The 20,053-nt window shown below is 41.6% G+C and overlaps 1 protein-coding gene across 1 annotated transcript in view; it reads right to left on the reverse strand.

Moving 5' to 3' along the window:
* Nucleotides 1-366: 366 nt before the first annotated feature.
* TTLL6 (tubulin tyrosine ligase like 6) overlaps nucleotides 367-20,053 on the reverse strand; it is a 29,811-nt gene continuing 10,124 nt past the window's right edge. Inside the window, exons 6-12 of the mRNA XM_023553389.2 lie at nucleotides 19,660-19,885; nucleotides 18,237-18,412; nucleotides 16,449-16,637; nucleotides 15,361-15,535; nucleotides 14,203-14,481; nucleotides 1,082-1,451; nucleotides 367-635 (exon numbers count right to left, since the gene is read on the reverse strand). Coding sequence (XP_023409157.2) covers nucleotides 367-635; nucleotides 1,082-1,451; nucleotides 14,203-14,481; nucleotides 15,361-15,535; nucleotides 16,449-16,637; nucleotides 18,237-18,412; nucleotides 19,660-19,885 — 1,684 coding nt within the window. The remainder of the gene's footprint in view (nucleotides 636-1,081; nucleotides 1,452-14,202; nucleotides 14,482-15,360; nucleotides 15,536-16,448; nucleotides 16,638-18,236; nucleotides 18,413-19,659; nucleotides 19,886-20,053) is intronic.

Here is a 20,053-nt window from a genome sequence, read left to right on the forward strand (position 1 = left end):
TCTGTGGCCTCAGTATGCTGCACTGGAGGCCAGCCTCTAGGGCAAGTGACCTGGACTGGCACAAACATGAAGGGTGTGAAAATCAACTCCTCATGGCTGACACAGTTCTACTTTTGGGACCTGCATTTATGACTGTCTCAATTTGAGCCCCAAGTGTCCACAAGACCAAGTGCAAGGGGTGGGTGGATTAATCATATCAGAAATATACATCCCGATCAGGTCCTATTTTGACTCAGGTGAATCTTAATTGTCTACTTACCTGTACACCTTTATCAATCCAACTATCAATCTACCCAACATTCCAAAAATATAGAGAAAGTGCCTGCCAATGCAACAGGCACATTAAGGGAATATAGATGGGCCTACCTAGTTCCTCTCACATCCTTTTTGACCAGAGATCAGGGACTGACTGTATGCTTCCTGATCTGATATACTCGGGACCCTCACGGCACTTGTATGGCTTCTGCCAGGTCTGGGATCCAGTCGGGCTGGAGTGGCAATCACAAGTAGGTCATTCACAGAAACGTCCCGGCTGCGAGCACTCTGCAAGAGGAGGAGGGAGGACGCATCCAGCTGCATCTTCTCACCAGAGCTTCTGCTATGGGAGTAGGACTCCTGGGGCAGTGCCATGTTTTCTGGAGAGGCAAAGTCATTGACGTTATCAATTTGTGCTGGTGGGAAGACCACCTCCCACTAGGGTCCAATGGTCTAAAACTGGCTGAATTGATTCTAAAACTCTCCCAGAATCAGCCATTGCTCTTGTCCTCCAGATAGTTTCTCTTCCCAGTTTATTCATTTAAGCTCAAAACACACCTCTAACTGGTACAGACTTGGCTGAATGGGCTTCATCTGGAAATGCTGAAGAGGGTGCTTAGACAAAGCATTCTATTTTTATCTTCCCAATGAGACTAGAGACCCCCCAAGGACACGGACTATGTCTCTATCACCAGTCTGGGGTATCCCTGAGGGCAGGGGCTGTGTCTACCCCTAAGGATAGGATCTCCCAAAAGATTAGGACTGGCTCTGTTGGTTGCTGTATCTTCTAAACTCTTGACACGTCCCCGTACACCCAGGCACTCACGTGAATGGTTACTCAGCACCAGCTTTGGGTTGCAGTGAGCTGGGAACCAGGAGAGCTTTCCTCTCAGTTGGAGCTTGGTGAAGAGGTGTGACATCAGCTGTTGCTTCCCCATGTCATTCTTTACCAAAGTCCAGTTTGTGTTCATATTACCCCAGAAGTTCTGGGATTTTATAGGCAGAGAACGTTTCAATATTTTCTCCTGGATAAGGTGCTGGGGGGTCTCCTGCTGCTTGTATTGAAAGGAGACCATCGTGTCCACCTCTGAGCTGCTGCACTCGGAGTTGGCTGTTAGGGTCAGGTTTGGCAGAGCCTCAGGGGATGTTGAGACCTGGGTGGTGAATAATGAAGACGTTTCTACTGAGGTTGAGGGCTAAGGTCAGTACAACATTAATTCTAAGTAGACCTGACAAGCTGAAGATGCATGTTGTAATCCCTGGAACAACCCCTAAAAAAAATGCAAAAAGTTATAAGTAAAAAGGCAATTTTGTCATTGTTATTAGGTGCTGTCAAGTTGATTCCAACTTGTAGCAACCCCACGTGACAGTGTAGAACGGCCTCATAGGGTTTTCTAGGCTGTAGTCTATATGGAAGTAGATCACCAGGTCTCTTTTTCCATGGAGCTGCTTCATGGATTCAAACCAACAATCTTTCAGTTAGCAGCTGAGCTCTTAACCTTTGTGCCACCAGGGCTCCTTTTAAGGCAATGTTGTTGCTGCTGTTAGGTGCCATCAAGTCTGTTCCGACTCATAGTGACCCTATGTACCTTAGAAAGAATCACTGCCCGGTCCTGCACAATGCTCACAATTGTTGTTATGCTTGAGCTCATTGTTGCAGCCACTGTGTCAATCCATCTCGTTGAGGGTCTTCCTCTTTTCTTCTGACCCTGTACTTTTCCAAACATGATGCCCATCTCCAGGGACTGAACCCTCCTGACAACATGTCCAAACTATGCAAGAAGCAGTATCGCCATCCTTGCTCCTAAGGAGCATTCGGTTGTACTTCTTCCAAGACAGATTTGCTCATTCTTCTGGCTGTCCATGGTATATTCAATATTCTTTGCCAACACCACAATTCAAAGGCATCAATTCTTCTTGGGTTTTCCTTTTTCATTGTCCAGGTTTCGCAGGCATACGATGTGACTGAAAATACCATGGCTTGGGTCAGGCGCACCGTAGCCTTCAAGGTGACATCTTTGCTTTTCAACACCTTAAAGAGGTCCTTTGCAGCAGATTTGCCCAATGCAATGCGTCTTTTGATTTCTTGACTGCTGCTTCCATGGGTGTGGATTGTGGATCCAAGTAAAATGAAATCCTTGACAACTTAAATCTTTTCTCTGTTTATCATGACAATGTTTATTGGTCCAGTTGTGGGGATTTTTGTTTTCTTTGTGTTGAGGTGTAATCCACACTGAATGCTGTGGTCTTTGATCTTCATCGGTAAGTGCTTCAAGTCCTCTTTACTTTCAGCAAGCAAGGCTGTGTCATCTGCATATTGCAGGTTGTTAATGAGTCTTCCCCCTATCCTGATGCCCTGTTCCTCTTCATATAGTCCAGTTTCTTGTATTATTTGCTCAGAATACGCACATCATTCCTGACTTTAAACCATGCAGTATCCCCTTTTTCTGTCTGAACAGCTGCCTCTTGATCCATGTACAGGTTCCTCATAAGCACAATTAAGTGTTCTGGAATTCTCATTCTTCTTGATGTTATCCATAGTTTGTTATGATCCACACAGTCGAATGCCTTTGCATACTCAATAAAATACAGGTAAATATCCTTCTGGTATTCTCTGCTTTCAGCCAGGATCCATTTGACATCAGCAATGATATATATCCCTGATTCCATATCCTGTTCTGAATCCAGCCTAAATTTCTGGCAGTTCCCAGTCAATATGCTGCTGCAGTTGCTTTTGAATGATCTCCAGCAATATTTTGCTTAGTGTGATATTAATGATATTGTTCAATAATTTCCACATTCAATCAGATAAGCTTTCTTGGGAACAGGCATAAATATGGATCTCTTCCAGTCGGTTGGCCAGGTAGCTGTCTTACAAATTTCTTGGCATAGACAAGTGAGCACTTTTGGCACTGCCTCTGTTTGTTGAAATATCTCATTTGGTATTCTGTCAATTCCTGGAGCCTTGTTTTTCCCCAATGCCTTCAGTGCGGCTTGGGCTTCTTCCTTTAGTACCATAAGCTCCTGATAATATGCTACATCTTGAAATGGTTGAACGTCAACCAATTCTTTTTGGTATAATGACTTTGCATATTTCTTCCATCTTCTCTGATGCTTCGTGCATCATTTAATATTTTCCCCATAGAATCCTTCACTGTTGCAATTGGAGGCTTGAATTTCTTCTTCAGTTCTTTCAGCTTGAGAAATGCCAAGCATATTCTTCCCTTTTGGTTTTCTATCTCCAGCTCTTTCTTTGCACATGCCATTATAATACTTTACTTTGTCTTCTCGAGCTTGTCTAAGACAAGGAGTATTATCAGAAATAAAGAGGAACCTCTCATGAGGATAAAAGGGTTAGTACATCGTGAAGACAATTATAAATGTGCCTAATAAGAAAGCTTCAAAATACATGAAACAAAACTAAAAGAACAGAAGGGAGAAATAGACAAATTCACCATCATAACTGAGATTTTAATATCCTTCTTTCAGTAAATGATATAAAAAATAGACACAAAAGAAAAACATACCATGCTCATGGGTAGGAAGACTCAACATTGTGAAAATGTCAGTCCTACCCAAAGTGATCTACAGATATAACGAAATCCAATCCAAATACAACAGCATTCTTTATTGAGATGGAAAAACTAATCACCAACTTTATCTGGTGTTTTAAGCTGGGTTCTGTAGAGAAGCAAAACCAGCAAAACATATAAATATATACAGAAAGAGAGATTTATATCAAGGAAATGACTCACGAGATTTTAGAGGCTGGAACGTTCCAAGGCTGTGGATCTACATACAGACTTCTCCTGATTCACCCAGCCACAAGGGCTGGCGAACCCAAGATTGGCAGGTAAGCTGATAGCTCAAGTCCCAAGAACTGGAGATCAGACGAACAGAAGGCAGCTACAGGATCCAGCACACACAAAAGCCAGCAAAGTCCACCAATATTTGGATACAGGCAACACGCCCGAGGAAACTCCTTTTCAATTGATTGGCTACTCACAGCAGATTCCATCACAGGGTGATCACATATAAACACTGAGAATCATGGCCCAGCCAAGCTGACACACAATCTTAACCATCACATATGGAAGGGAAAGAGGCCTTGGATAAGCAAAGCATTATTGAAGAAAAAGAACAAAATAGGAGGCCTCACACTACCTGATCTCAGCATCTACTACACAGCCATGGTAGTCAAAATAGCCTGGTATTTTAGAATGAAAGACACATAGACCAATGGAACAGAATCAAGAACCCACATGCGAATCCATCCACCTATGGTCAGCTGTCTTTGACAAATGACCAAAGTCCATTAAATAGGGAAAAGAGTCTTTTTAACAAATGGTGCTGGCAAAACTAGATGTTCTTCTGAAAAAAAAAAAAGAAAGAAATAGGACCCATACTTCACACCATATATGAAAACTAACTCAAAATGGATGGAAGACCTAAATATAAAACCTAAAACGATAGCCACCACATGTTGGTCAGTTTGCTGTACTGTCAGTTTGCTGGCTTGCATGTTTCTGTGATACCGAAAGCTTTGTCACTAGTATTTCAAATACCAGCAGGGTCGACCTTGGTGGACAGGTTTCAGTGGAGCTTCCAGACTAAACACAGACTAGGAAGAAAGACCTGGCAGTCTAGTTCTGAAAAAAATTTGCCAGTGAAAACTTTATGATTAGCAGCAGAACATTATCTGATACAGTATCGAAAATGAGCCCCTCAGGTTGGAAGACACTCAAAATACAACCGGGGAACAGCTGTCTCCTCAAAGAAAAGTTGACCTTAATGATGTGGATGGAGTTAAGCTTTCAGGACCTTCATTTGCTGATGTGGCAGGACCCAAAATGAGAAGAAATAGTTACAAACATCCATTAATAATTAGAATGTGGAAGGTATGAAGTATGAATCTAGGAAAATTGGAAGTTGTCAAAAATGAAATGGAATGCATAAAGATGGCTATTCTAGGTATTAGTGAGCTGAAATGGACTGGTATTGGCCATTTTGAATCAATCATATAGTCTACTATGCCGGGAATGACAAATTGAAGAGGAATGGCATCTAATTCATCATCAAAAAGAACACTTCAAGATCTTTCTTAAAGTACAACACTGTCAGTGACAGGGAAATATCCATATGCCTACAAGGAAGCTCAGTTATGAACCAATCACTAAGGCCAAAGATGAAGAAATTGAAGATTTTTACCAACTTTTGCAGTCTGAAATTGATCAAACATGCAATCAAGACGCATTGATAATTGGAATGTGAAAGTTGGAAACAAGGAAGGAGGATTGGTAATTGGAAAATGTGGCCTTGGTGATAAAAACAATTTGGGAGATTGTATGATGGAGTTTTGCAAGATTACCAATTTCTTCATTGCAAATACCTTTTCTCAACAACATAAACAGCAACTATACACGTGGACCTTGCCAGATGCAATACACAGGAATCAAACCGACTACATCTTTGGGAAGAGACGATAGAAAAGCTCAATATCATCAGTCAGAACAAGGCCAGGGGCTGACTGAAGAATGGACCACCAATTGCTTATATGCAAGTTCAAGCTGAAACTGAAGAAAATTAGAACAAGTTGATGAGATCCAAAGTACAACCTTGAGTATATCTCACCTGAATTTAGAGACCATCTCAAGAATGGATTTGACGCGTTGAACACTAATGACCGAAGACCAGATGAATTGTGGACATCAAGGACATCGTATGTGAAGAAAGCAAGAAGTCATTAAAAAGACAGGAAAGAAAGAAAAGACCAAAATGGATGTCAGAAGAGACTCTGAAACTCACTCTTGAACGAAGAATAGCTAAAGTGGAAGAAATGGTGAAGAGGAAGAGCTGAACAGATTTCAAAAGGCAGCTTGAGAAGACAAAGTAAAGTATTATAATGACATGCACAAAGAGCTGAAGACAGAAAACCAAAAGGGAATAATACACTTGGCATTTCTCAAGCAGAAAGACCTGAAGAAAAAATTCAAACCTCGAGTTGCAATACTGAAGGATTCTACAGGGAAAATACTAAACGATGCAGGAAGCATTAAAAGATGAAAGGAATACACAGAGTCATCGTAGCAAAAAGAATTGGTCAATGTTCAACCATTTCAGAACTGATGGTACTGAAGGAAGAGGTCCAAATTGCACTGAATGCATTGGTGAAAAACAAGGCCCCAGGAATTGACAGAATACCAACTGAGACATTTTGACAAACGGATGCAGCGCTGGAAGTGCTCACTTGTCTATGCTAAGAAATTTGGAAGACAGCTATCTGGCCAACCAACTGGAAAAGATCCATATTTGTGTCCATTCCAAAGAAAGGTGATCCAAAAGAATGTGGAAATTATCGAACAATATCACATACAAGTAAAATTTTGCTGAAGATCATTCAAAAGCACCTGCAGAAGTACATTGACAGGTAACTGTTAGAAATTGGAGCCAGATTCAGAGAGGATAAGGAACCAGGGATATCACTGCTGATGTCAGATGGATCTTGGTTGAAAGCAGAGAATATCAGAAAGATGTTTATCTGTGTTTAATTGACTATGCAAAGGCATTCAGTCGTGTGGATCATATCAAATCTGGATAACATTGTGAAGAATGGGAATTCTTGTACACTTAACCATGCTCATAAGGAGCCTGTACATAGACTGAGAGGCAGTCGGTGGAACATAACAAGGGATACTGCATGGTTTAAATTCGAGAATGACATGTGTTAGGGTTGTATCCTTCCACCATACTTATTCAATCTGTATGCTGAAAAAATAATCCAAAAAGCTGGACAACATGAAGAAGAATGTGGCGTCAGGATTGGAGGAAGATTCATTAACAACCTGAGATATGCAGATGATACAACCCTGCTTACTGAAAGTGAAGAGGACTTGAAGCATTTACTGATGAAGATCAAAGATCACAGCGTTCAGTGTGTATTACAACTCAACATAAAGAAAACAAAAACCCTCACAACTAGACCAATAAGCAACATGATGATAAATGGAGAAAAGATTGAAGTTGCCAAAGATTTCATTTTACTTGGATCCACAATCAATGCCCATGGAAGCCACAGGCAGGAAATCAAAAGATGCATTGCATTGGCAAATCTGCTGCAAAAGACCTCTTTAAAGAGCTAAAAAGTAAAGATGTCACTTTAGGGACTAAGGTGAGCCTGACCCAACCCATGGTGTTTTGTATCGCCTCACGTGCATGTGAAAGCTGGACGATGAATAAGGAAAACCAAAGAAGAATTGATGTCTTTGAATTATGGTGTTGGTGAAGAATACTGAATATAACATGGGCTGCCAGAAAAATGAACAAATCTGTCTTGAAAAAAGTACAGCCAGAATGCTCATCAGAAGCAAGGATGGCAAAACTTCCTTTCATATACTTTGGATATGTTATCGGGAGTGACCAGCCCCTGGAGAAAGATATCATGCTTGGAAAATTAGAGGGTCAGTGAAAAAGAGGAAGACCCTCAATGAGATGGATTGACACAGTGACTACAACAATGGGCTCAAGCATAACAGTGATTCTGAGGATGGCACAGGATCGGGCAGTGTTTCGTTCTGTTGTACATAGGGTCACTATGAGTCAGAACTGACTCAATAGCACCTAACAGCCGCAACAAAACGGTAAAGACCATGGAAGAAAAAAATAAGGACAACACTAGGGGCCCTAATACATGGCATAAGTTGAATACAAACCATAACTAACAATGCACAAACACAAGAAGATAAACTAGGTAACTGGGAGCTCCTAGAAATTAAACACTTCTGCTCATCAAAAGGCTTCGCCAAAAGAGTAAAAAGAGAACCTACAGACTGGGAAAAAATTTTGGCATGACATATTCGACAAAGGTCCAACCTCTAAAATCTATAGAATACTCCAACACCTCAGTAACAAAAAGATAAATAATCCAATTAAAAAATGTGCAAAGAATATGAGCAGACAGTTCACCAATGAAGACATTCAAGCAGCTAACAGGCACATGAGGAAGTGCTCAAGATCTTTAGCTGTTAGAGAATTGCAAATCAAAACTATAGTGAGATACAAACTCACCCCTGACATGAATAAAAAAAAAACAGAAAATAACAAATGTTGAGAGGTCGCAGGGAGACTGGAACTCTTATGCACTGCTGGTAGGAATGTAAGATGGTACAATCACTACGGGAAACAATATGAAGCCTCCTTAAAGAGCTAGAAATAGAAATACCATACAATCCAGCAATTCCACTCCTAGGAACATATCCTAGAGAAATAAGAGCCATCAGTCACATGAATAGACATATGTACATCCATATTATTGCAGCATTACTCACAATAGCAAAAAGATGGAAACAACCTAAGTGCCCATCAACAGATGAATGGATAAACAAATTATGATACATACACACAATGGAATACTATGCAACAATAAAGAACAATGATGAATTCGAGAAACATCTGACAACATGGACGAATCTGTAGGGCATTATGCTGAGTGAAATAAGTCAATCACAAATGGACAAATATTGTATGAGACCACTGTTATAAAAACTCAAGAAAAGGTTTATGCACAACTTTGATGGTTACAAGGAAATCCTGGTGGCGTAGTAGGTAAGTGCTATGGCTGCTAACCAAAAAGGTCAGCAGTTCAAATCCACCAGGCTCTCCTTGGAAACTCTCTGGGGCAGTTCTACTCTGTCCTATAGGGTTGCTATGAGTCGGAATTGACTCGACAGCAACAAGTTTGTTTTTCGTTGGATAGTTACAAGGGAGGGCAGGTGTGAGGAGGGAAATCACTAACTAACAACAACAAAAAGGTAGACATGAACAGCTTGGATAAGGAAAATCTAAATGACACTATCAACCACATAGATGTAACTGACGCAAAAAGCTATACTCAACAACTGCAGAATACACATTCTTTTCATATATACATGGAACACACTCCAAGAAGAATCATTTGTTGGGCCATAAAACAAGTCTTCGTAAATTTTAAAGGACTTAAATTTTACAGAGTATATATACTAACCATAAAAGAATTCAATCAGAAACTAACAACAAGATATCTAGAAAAGTCCCAAATGTTTAAAAATTAAACAATACACTTCTAGATAACCTATTGGTCAAAAATGAAATCACAAGGGAAATTAGAAAGTATTTAAAACTGAGTGATAATAAAAACGCAACATATCAAAACTAGTGGTAAACTCGTGTTTATAGTTTAAAACACTTATATCAGAAGGGAAGAAAAGTTTAAAATAAGTAACCTAATGTTCTACTTGAACATTAAAAAAAAAAATTAGGTAACAGAAAATTTACAAGAAAATCTCCAAACACGTGGAAATTAAACAAGACACTTCTAAATAATCTAATGGGTCAAGGAGGACATCTCAAGGGAAATCAGCCTTCTGCACTAAACAAAAATGAAAACAGAACATATTAAAATTTGTGGGATACAGCTAGAGCAGTGCTTAGAAGGAAATCTACAGTACTAAATGGTTACATTAGAAAAAATAAAGGTCTCGAAGCAATAATCTAAGATTCCCACTTAAGAAACTAGAAAAAAGAGATAAAAAGAAACCCAAAGTAAGCATAAGAAAAGCATTAATAAAGACGAAGAAATCAATGAAATCCAAAATAGAAAGACAATAGAGAAAATCAATGAAACCAAGACTTGTTTTTTTTAAGATCAATGAAAGTGATAAACTCATATCAACACTTACAAAGAAGAGAAAAGAAAAAATTTGCTAACATCAGGAATGAAAGACAGGCTATTGTTACTGATGCTGCAGACATTGAAAGGATAATAACAGGATGCTACAAACAACTCTTCACATATAAATCCAACAACTGAGATGAAATGGATCGATCCCTCAAAAACCACAAACCACTAAAACTCACTCAGGATAAAACGGATAACCTTGAGAGTCTTATAACTGTTAAAGAAATTGAATTTGTAGTTTAAAACTTTCCAATAAAGAAATCTCCAGGCCTAGAGATTTCGCTAGAGAATTCTACCAAACATTTAAATAAGAAATAATACCAGTTCTACACAATTTCTTCCAGAAAATAGAAGAAAAGGGAACACTTCCCAACTCATTTTATGAGTCCAGCGTTATTATTCTGACATCAAAGACCAAACAAAGACAGCACAAGGAAAAAAAAAGAAAAAACAAAACAACAGACCAGTATCTCTCATGAACATAGACCCAAAAATTCTCAACAAAATATTAGCAAGTTGAATCCAACTATATATATATATATATACACACACACACACCATGGACCAAGTGGGGTTTATCCCAGGAATATCAAACAGGTTCAAAAATACTTAAAAATCAATCAATGTAATCCGACATATTAGCAGTCTAAAGAAGTAAAACCACACAATTACATTAATTGATGCAGAAAAAGCACTTGACAAAATTCAACATTCAGTTATGGTAAAAACTCTCAGTAAGCTAGGAATAGAAGGGAACTTCTTCAACCTGATAAAGTGCATCCGTAAAATGCCTACAGCTTTCGACGTTAGAAAATAAATCAATGTAATATACCATATTAATAGAACAAAGGAAGAGAACCCCATGATCATCTCAATTGATGCAGGGAAGGCATTTGACAAAACCCAACACCCTTTCATGATTAAAAGACTCAACAAGCTAGGAACAGAAGGAAAATTCCTCAATCTGATAGAGGGCATTTATGAAAAACCCACAGGTAACAGCACACTCAATGGCGAAAGAGATTTTCCCGTATGATCAGGAACAATATTGTAATAGAAGTTCTAGCTAGAGCAATTAGGCAATATTAGGTATCAAATTGGGAAGGAAGAAATAAAACCATCCCTTTTTGCAGAAGACATGATCCTATATATAGAAGACCCCAATGAATCCACAAGAAAGCTACTACAGGTAAAAAATGAATGCAGCAAAGTGGCAGGTTACAAGGTTAATATACAAAAATCAGTCAGGTTTTTATACATCAGCAATGAGCAATCTGAAAAGGAAATTAAGGAAATAATTCTACTTACAATAGCATCTAAAATACCTAGGAATAAATTTAGCAGAGGAAGTGAAAGACCTGTACACTGAAAACTATAAAACAAAATTAAAGAAGACCTAAATAAACGAAAAATCTGTGCTCATGGATCAAAAGATAACATTTTTAAGATGTCAATACTACCTAAAGCAATCTATAAATTCAACACAATTTCCATAAAAACTCCAACAGCCTTCTTTGCAGAAATGGAAAAGCCAATCCTCAAATTTATATGGAATTGCAAGGGGCCCCAAATAACCAAAGTAGTCTTGGGAAAAAAAAAAAAAAAGAACACAATAGGACGACTCACATTTCCTGATCACAAAACATAAAGCTACAGTAATCAAAACAGTCTGGTACTAGTATAAGGATAAGACATATAGACCAATGAGAGTCCAGAAATAAACATGTACATCTATAAAAAACAAGTGATTTTTCGACAGGGGTGTTAAATTCACCCAATCAGGAAATAAGCTCTTTAATAAATGGTGCTGGGACAACCGGTTTTCCACAAGCAAGAGAAGAAACCTAGACTCATATTTCATACCATAAACAAAGCCACTAATGAACTTTGGTCTCTATACATTTACCTAGTCTAGTTATTTCATGTAAGTGAGATCATACAATGTTTGTTCTTTGTAACCGACTTATTTCAGTCAAAATAATCTTCTCAGGTTCATTCACATTGTAGCATGTAATAGAGCTTCATTTCCCTTTAGGGCTGAGTAATATTCCATTGTATGTATGTACCACATTTTGTTTATCCATTCTTCTGTAGGTGGGCATTTAGGTTGTTTTCACAAAGACATACTTTGATATATATAACCCAATCACATTTAAATATGTTTTAAATACATGCATTAAAAATCCCTACTAAGTGAGCTACTTGCATCAGGTGGACACATGAGACTATGTTTGTTGGCATCTCCTGTCTGGAGGGGAGATGAGAGGGTCTGGAGGGGAGATGAGAGGGTAGAGGGGGTTAAATTTTTAAGCTGACAAAATGGTCATGAAAAGAGAGACTGGAAGGAGGGAATGGGCTGTCTCATTGAGGGGAGAGTAATTGGGAGCATGTAGTAAGGTGTACATAAGCTTTTATGTGAGAGACTGACTTGTATACTTTCACTTAAAACGTAATAAAAATTATTAAAAAAAAATCCCTACTTTGCAAACAAACATACAAAAAGATATACGTTAAACACATTAGAATGGTTGCGTGTGGGGGTGGATGAATAGGAGAATGGAAGGTGAGTACAGGGACAAAAGGTAAAAATATATAGATAAAATAAGCAAAGGCACTGGGTGAATCAGCTATGATACAGTATCCTAAATAAAGGGGTTTGATCAAGTCAACGTTCTGCATCTGAAATCTAAAAAATAATAAAATGTTGCCACCTTATTCTTTTAAAAAATCTCTTCAGAGTCAAGTGGTACTGCTTTAATTATCTTAGGCTGATGAGAAAAGAGCAAAGGCAGTCTTAAGAAGTAATAATAATATTAAAATTATAACTAACACTTCCTGAGTGTTATGTGCCAGACACCATCTCATGGATCTACTCAGTGGTAGCCATTCTTACTGAAATCCCATTTTTCAGTTGGGGAAATTGAGGCTTAGGGAGATTAGAGTGACTAGATGGAAGTAAAAGGAGACTCAAAGATCCAGACAGAGGCAACTGGATTCCAAAGTATACTTACTTTTAAGTGTTTTTCAGACCATAGGTTGTAAATGTATTAGTAGGTCATGAAATTCATTTAGTGGGTTTTTTTTTAATTATTATTTCAAAAGAATAGAATAGCACAGAATAGAAAATATCAAATTAGCCACCATATGTAATAGGGCTAAGCATTGTTTTAGAAACTTTTTTCCAATTGTGTATATGTGATGGATTGTGAGACAAAATGTCTTTCTTACTGTTGGCTATAATTAAATTTTTTGAAAAACACTGTACTGACATTTGAACCGAGTAAAGGCCCAACAATGCTGAAGATTTTCCTGTAGTTACAGGAGAGGTATCACATGGGTGTTGATGAACCTAACTAAGTGTGATGAACGCAAAAGAACCTGAGCTGTAGCAGTCAGTATCACATTCCTGTGGCATCTTAGTTTCTGCAAAACAAGAACATCAGCTGTAACATTAAACTAATGTTTTTGATTTAAATTTTATTGGTGCTATTTGTCTTAAATTTGTGAGCTTCTTTTGGTTTTGTAATTGCCTAAGAGCTATAAGCATAAAGACTTTATATCTGGTTTTATTTATATACTTAAAGAAATACTTTATATATATTTAGGAATATATGTATATTTATATATTGGTAACATATATTTATTTATAAAATATATTGTATATGTATTTATATACATTTATAAAATATAGTTTATTATATATATATATATATACATATATATATATAATTTATCTAAAATGAGGATCTCAGAGCTTTTTCCCCCCTTCAAAAGGTGTTGGTACATCACTGGAGTTTGAGAAATACCATTCAGGTGGTAACCTGCCTAAGAAGCGAGGGATGGCCTTTCTAAAAGCCCTCCCAGGGGTGGTGCAAATGGTTTGTGCTTGGCTGGCAACCTAAGGGTTAGTGGTTCGAATCCACCCAGTGGCACCATGGAAAAAACAGGCCTGGTGATTTGCTTCCATAAGGATTACAGCCAAGAAAATCCTATGGAGCAGTTGTACTCTATAACACTTTGAGTCTCCTAAGTCACATATCAACAACAATAAAAGCCCTCCCAGGCCTGTACTCCTAGAGCAAGTATGCCATTCCAAAACTAGGGCTTCAGAAATGGGGAAACTGAGGCCCAGGGAGGGTAAGTGGCAAGTCAGGGTCAGAGAGGGGTCCAGAAAGCAGGACTCCTGCCACTGGTCCCAAAGCTTAGCGCTCAGGAAAGTGGACTGCTCTACTTACCACAGTGCCAGTAAATATGTTCACTGCAGAGGCGGACTTGGTCCCCTTGATCCTGAGGTTGGGTTTACCAAGCTCCATCCCAGAGCCATTGAAGCTTGAAGTCCTTAGGTCGGGTACAGAGCTGTACTGCCTCGCAGACGAAGGCTTGGGGAGAACAGGGCCACTCTCCGTCTTTGGTGCCTCCTGGTCGAGGCTGTTGTCTGTCTCATTTTTCTTTACATCGCTGACACTCAAGAGCAAGTCAGGTGTGCAGGACACTAACGTCAATGGCTGGAGGTGCTGGGAAGGAGGAAACCAAACACAGCCCTTGGAAACCCAGCTCTGTCCACTTCTGTATTCATCTGCACCCAAGAAGAGGTGCTAAGGAGAGGAGGAGAAGAAAAGCAATCTCTCTAATCTGGGGCTCTGACCTGGGGCTCTAGGACCCTGTAAGGGCTCAGGGGTGGATTTCGGGGGGGTCTATGAGTCACTTGAAACTGCAGTTTTAAAATTGAACATTTGTGTTCTTTAGGGCAGGAGATACCATAGTTTTCCTCAGACTCTCGAAGGGTCTGCGAACCTGACAAGGTTAAAACAAACTACTGTAATCCCATCTCTTCGGGGTGAGTCTTTGAGAAAAAGGGGATGGACTGAAAAGTCAACTGAATCTGTCCACTGAGCTGGAAAAGAGAGCTAGGCAGAGAAGGGGGAAACCAAAGACTTAGATTATGGAGGTAAATTACTCCCTAGAACAACTGGAAGCAGCCCAGCAGCCTGGGGGCCGGTCCACACTTGGACCAAGCAGGGCCAGTTATCCCCAGGTAATGTTCTGAAAGTCCCACCTCCCAGAAGCTCTTGCCAGCTGCCTGCTCTCTTAGCTGTGCCCCGGCCTGCTGGAGGGGAGCAGTCCAGTCAGGGACCATGAGCCCATACAGTGCTGGAGCCCGCTCCCCAAATCGGGACCATGCTTAGCCTTCCCTAGTGATTCTGCTGCCTCTACACTGATTGGAGGAGGCGAGAGGACGGACCAAGACAGAGTCGTCTACTGCCTGCATGGAAGGGTCCTCAGACAGATGCTGGGCTCTGATCACCCGCTGGGCACCTTGGCACTCCCCCACGAACCGGTCCCAGCCTGGGAAGGGTGCTGGGGATGCCTGCTGCCCTCCTATCCGGGTTTACTTGTTTGGAGGTGTCGGTGGTGGCCTCCCGCTCCTGCCGCTGTTTCTGCCGCAAGCTCCCCGCGTGCTTTCCCCTCACTTGCTCGCCTGCTGATTCCCCCTGCATCTCTGTTTTCTTCTCTTTTGTTTGGAAGGCTTTTTTCTCTTGTTTTAGTCTCAGCTCCTGGATCAGCTGCCTGCTCATTGAGGAACAAAGGAGTGTTGTGTGAGTTAGGAAAGGGCTGTGAATCCAGGGATTCTCCCTGAGGAATGGACAAGATGGAGCAGGGAGATGGAAAGAAGAGGCTCCCAAGTGCTCTGCACATCTATCCCCAGTGTGTCCAATCGGCACTCATGATTGAAGACCAAAGAGCAGGGAGTAGTCAGTCTTCCAACCATGCCATTACCAGTCTGGGGAATAGCATTCAAATAGACATGTGGAGTAAGGGGGCTACGCAACCCTCTACCACACCACCAGCCCTCTGCCCACTTCCCAGTAGGCCATTTCCCACACATGTCAGTGACGGGAAGAGGTGGAGTAGAGAAGCTAAAGGCAGGGCTCCAATGGCAGGGGCTCCCATGTTGGGCCACTTCACGTGCTAGTCCTCTCTGGTCAATGGATTCTGGGAGGGGACAAGGGTATTATTATGTTATTAGTGGAAATAGCACCATCTTGTGAGTCAAAAGATAGGGGGTTCTAGTCCCTCTTGTGTCATCATCTTGCTTGACTTACCCTTCAATAAAATGAAGTGGTGAGTGAGGACTGGACTGGGTGGTATGAGTCCCTTCAAGCTGTTAGATGTTACATGTGCATGAATCCATGAGGTAGCTCTGAGGGGTGGGGCATTCTGGAGTGGGGTAGGGGTGTCTTCACTCTGCTTGTCTCAGGGATGAGTTTCTAGAAATGGCCATCCATCTACTTAACATCATTCCACACCAGGGTCTTACAGCTCCTGGTCCTTATGAAATCAGAGCAAATGTTCCTCTGGCAACTTCCAGGTTGGGGACTGAAGCTCAGAGGCTCTCCTCTTCCCTGCTGTCCCAGGCCTGTCACCCAGCAGGCCAATCCCTGCAACACCCAGCCCGCCTCACCCCAGGGGGCCTTCCTACCGGGTATACAGCTCCCGAGCCCTGGAAGCAACAGTATTCTGGAAGAGGGAGTTGTTATCCTGGAAGAACTTCTCATACTTCTCCGAATTCAGACTGGGATAAATCAGCCGGAATCCTCCACGGTTTTCCTTCTCATACTTCTCGGTTTTCTCCAACCACACAGCTTGGAAACCCTTGACTTCCTCAATCCTGTTGGGAAACAGAACACAGGGGTGCGTTTAGTTTTCTTAAGACAAAGCTTGGGGGATTATGGTACTTCGAAGGAATATGTCCAAACTGGCTGGATGTCATCTAGGGCCAGATGGAGGCCTTGCACATAATAGCGGTCAATCATTATTTGCTACATAAATGCAAGTATATTTCCCTCAGAAGACAGTCTAGCTCTCCTGGGACAGCCATTGTCATAATGCACTAAAAGCTGGTTAGAAGAGTCTTTCTTCCAGACCACCAAATTCTCTCCTGTTACAAGTAAAACCCATTTCCCCCATGGCTTAGTTCTGATGAGGCTAACTGTTCCCACCTTCCCGTTCACATTCACAGCTCTGATTACCCTTCTCTAGAGAATGGCAGCTTGCGTTTTCCTAAATTTGAGAGCCTTTTGGATGAGCTTGGTGAGTTTTTATGATCTCACTCCTCCTCACAGACCCCGGGGGAGGTAGAGGTCAGGTCGGGAGGATTGATAAGCCGCCTTTTGCAGCAGAGAAACCAAAAGCCGCTGAGATAGCCAGGGCCAAGTAATGATGAGGACACTGATTCCGAGGAGGCTCTGGTTGCTCCTTAACATGACTCTTATTGCCTTCTTAAGGAGTTTAGAGACAGCATGGCACAGTGGAATGGGTTGTGGGGTCCCAGGTGGCAGACCGTTGGGCTCTAATCCAGCCCTGCCACTTACCCACAAGGTGATGGGGCAACTCTGTTCCCTTTTTTGAGTCATGGTTGTTGAATGAAGGCCCCAGGGCTCTAAAAGCACCTACGAAAGGCAAATGCTGGCCAGCAAGAAGCAGAGGGACATTAAAACCAAAAAAACTAAACCCAATTTCAACTCATGGTGACGTCACGTGTTTCAGAGTAGAACCGTACTCCACAGGGTTTTTAATGGTTTTAATCTTATGGAAGTAGACTGCCAGGCCTATCTTCCATGGCACCACTAGGTGAATTCAAAACACCAACCTTTCAGTTAGTAGTTGAGTGCAAACCATTTGTACCACCGAGGTAAAGGGACATCAGCTCCTGCCAACACAGTGACATGGAGGAGGACAGACAAATCTTTTTCTTTTTTCAGTAAAAAAAAAAAAGTATGGTTTCTTTTTTTATATTGGTAATTACAAAATCTTCATATAATACTAGTAAATTCATATCCATTATATATAGTTTACATCTATAACTTACTTTTCCATTTTTAGAAAGAGAAAAATGTTCGTAGTAAAACTATTCAAACTGCTACATTCTGCAAATATAACTTATCTTCCAAATAGGATTATCATTTGTTAGAAGTCACCACCTGCTACCCAACTCCAAGCAAGATTCTTAATAGTCTCTAACACAATTTACAGTGCCAGCCACTCTGATAACCTTTTTCTATGCATTACCTCATTTAATTCCTTCCAACAACCTTATGTATTATTAGCTTCATTTCACAGAAAGAACACAGGCTCAGAAAAGTGCCATAAAGCCCACATAACTAATAGGGTGTCATATCATAACTTGGACCAGGACAGGCCAGTCTTATTGGAAAAAGGGAAGTCATGTAGAATGGGATTCCCTGGGGAAGGGGGAGGGCTCCTGTACCTGGTCTCCCGAGAATGACATTGCTGCAGGAACCGCCCCCGCTGTCTCTCCTCTTCCAAGACTTTCTTTTTGTCACAGGTTCCCAGGTTGATCAGAACCAAGGTGTCATACAGCAGACTGTCTTTCACCTCTTTGTCCAACCAGGAGTCGGTGGAGAAGCTTGGAGAGTGGTTGACCTATGAGAGCAAGATGGCAGCTGGGAGCTGGCCTGTCCAGAGTAAAAATGGTGCTTCTTAAATGCTATCAAAGCCTGCTTTGGGGCCCTGGCTACCAAGGCAAGTAGAAGGGAGAAGAAAGAGGGTCTGGACTAGAGCCACAGCAAGGAAAGGAAAAAACAGAATTCCCTGTAGTTTAAACAGCTTTTATTTCAGTCCTTTCTTCTTGAGAAGCATTGAGGTTTCCCTCCACCCGGTGTGCGTATGTTCATACATGCACTGTCATTCCCTAGAGCAGGATGGGAGGGGGCAGCCCAAAGGGACAGATTTTTGGTGGTAAAAGTAGAAAGAAGAGATACATCAAGAGCCTGACCAGGGTTGAGAGAGAGACAGGTGGGAAGAGGAAGAAGACTCTTTCCCGCACACAAAAAAGTCCATATTGTTCAGAGGCAGTGGTAAGACTTCCAATGTGACTTTTGTAGGATCCTAGCAGTCTCAAGAAGGCTTGCTCCTGGTGGCTAATTCTGTTCTCTGAATAAAAGCTCCAAAAAACCATATCCTCTTTCCCACCCACAGCTGGGAACAAGGGTTGAGAATGGAGGAAGGCCAGGCCCCAGGAATCTGATCTATAATTTTGGGTTCTTTGTTCTAAAGTCTGGCTCTGGGTCACTGGTACCCGGTACTTGCATCTCTAACTTGCCCCCCAAGATGCATTCTGAAAGGCCTCCTTGAGAGTGTTCTTGAGGACAAGTCCAACTGAGAAGAGAGGCAGCCACCAAGAAAGTTTGTTTTCCTTCTCCTCTCACCATCCAGTGGGCCTGAGTGGCTCTCCCACCCATTTCCATGGCAGCAGACACCAGGCCGCTTTCTGTTGGTGCTTGGAACTGAGTGGTCCAGGCTCCTGAGAGCCAGGCATGGCAACTCCTGCCTCATACTGAACAGTGAACTCAACCTAATTTTGACAAAGAACACCCATTTAAGAGATGACTCTGTTACAAAAGGTAGAGCTATCTTTAGAATCACTCTGTGCCCAGGATCAGGGTTTCCAAGTCCGGCTGGACCTGGAGAAGGCAAAAGCGATTCTCCAATTCCCTGCCGTCTACCCCCCTCTGGTGGCCACTTCTGGACTAAAAGAGATGCTCCAGGTGCAGAGAATACCAGGGAGGAAGTAGCTAGAAAAGTTGATTAAAGCAGTCAGGTGTGTCTGGAAAAGCTGGGGGACCCAAGTAACTGGGCACAGTTTTCACCCCTCGCCCAAACCTCTCTACCTCCAGCAGCCAGGGTTTGAGCTTGCAGTCCAACAAAATGTCGAAGCCCAGGATTTCAAAACAGGCACTGTTGAGTGTGTGGCTGGGGAAGCAAGTGTGGTAGTTGTGCTTGATGGCTGGGTGAGCCGAGATGATCGTCTTGATGATGACATCCTCGATATCTCTCCATATCTGCTCCACGTTGTAGCCATGGGTCTCCATGTGGACGTTGAAGGTGGAGAGTTTCCTAGAAGAGAACCACAAGCAGGGCAGCTGACCTTTGGTCATCTAAGGCCGTGGCATGCTGGAAACCAGAAACTTCTAGAGAAGATAAGTCTCCAGCATCAGTAGGGAGGAACGCCCAGGAGCCAGGGTGAGACCACGACTATGTTAGCACATGACGGGGTCTGCAGGA

Source organism: Loxodonta africana, chromosome 18 (genome assembly GCF_030014295.1).
Source record: "Loxodonta africana isolate mLoxAfr1 chromosome 18, mLoxAfr1.hap2, whole genome shotgun sequence".
Classification (NCBI taxonomy): Eukaryota; Metazoa; Chordata; class Mammalia; order Proboscidea; family Elephantidae; genus Loxodonta; species Loxodonta africana.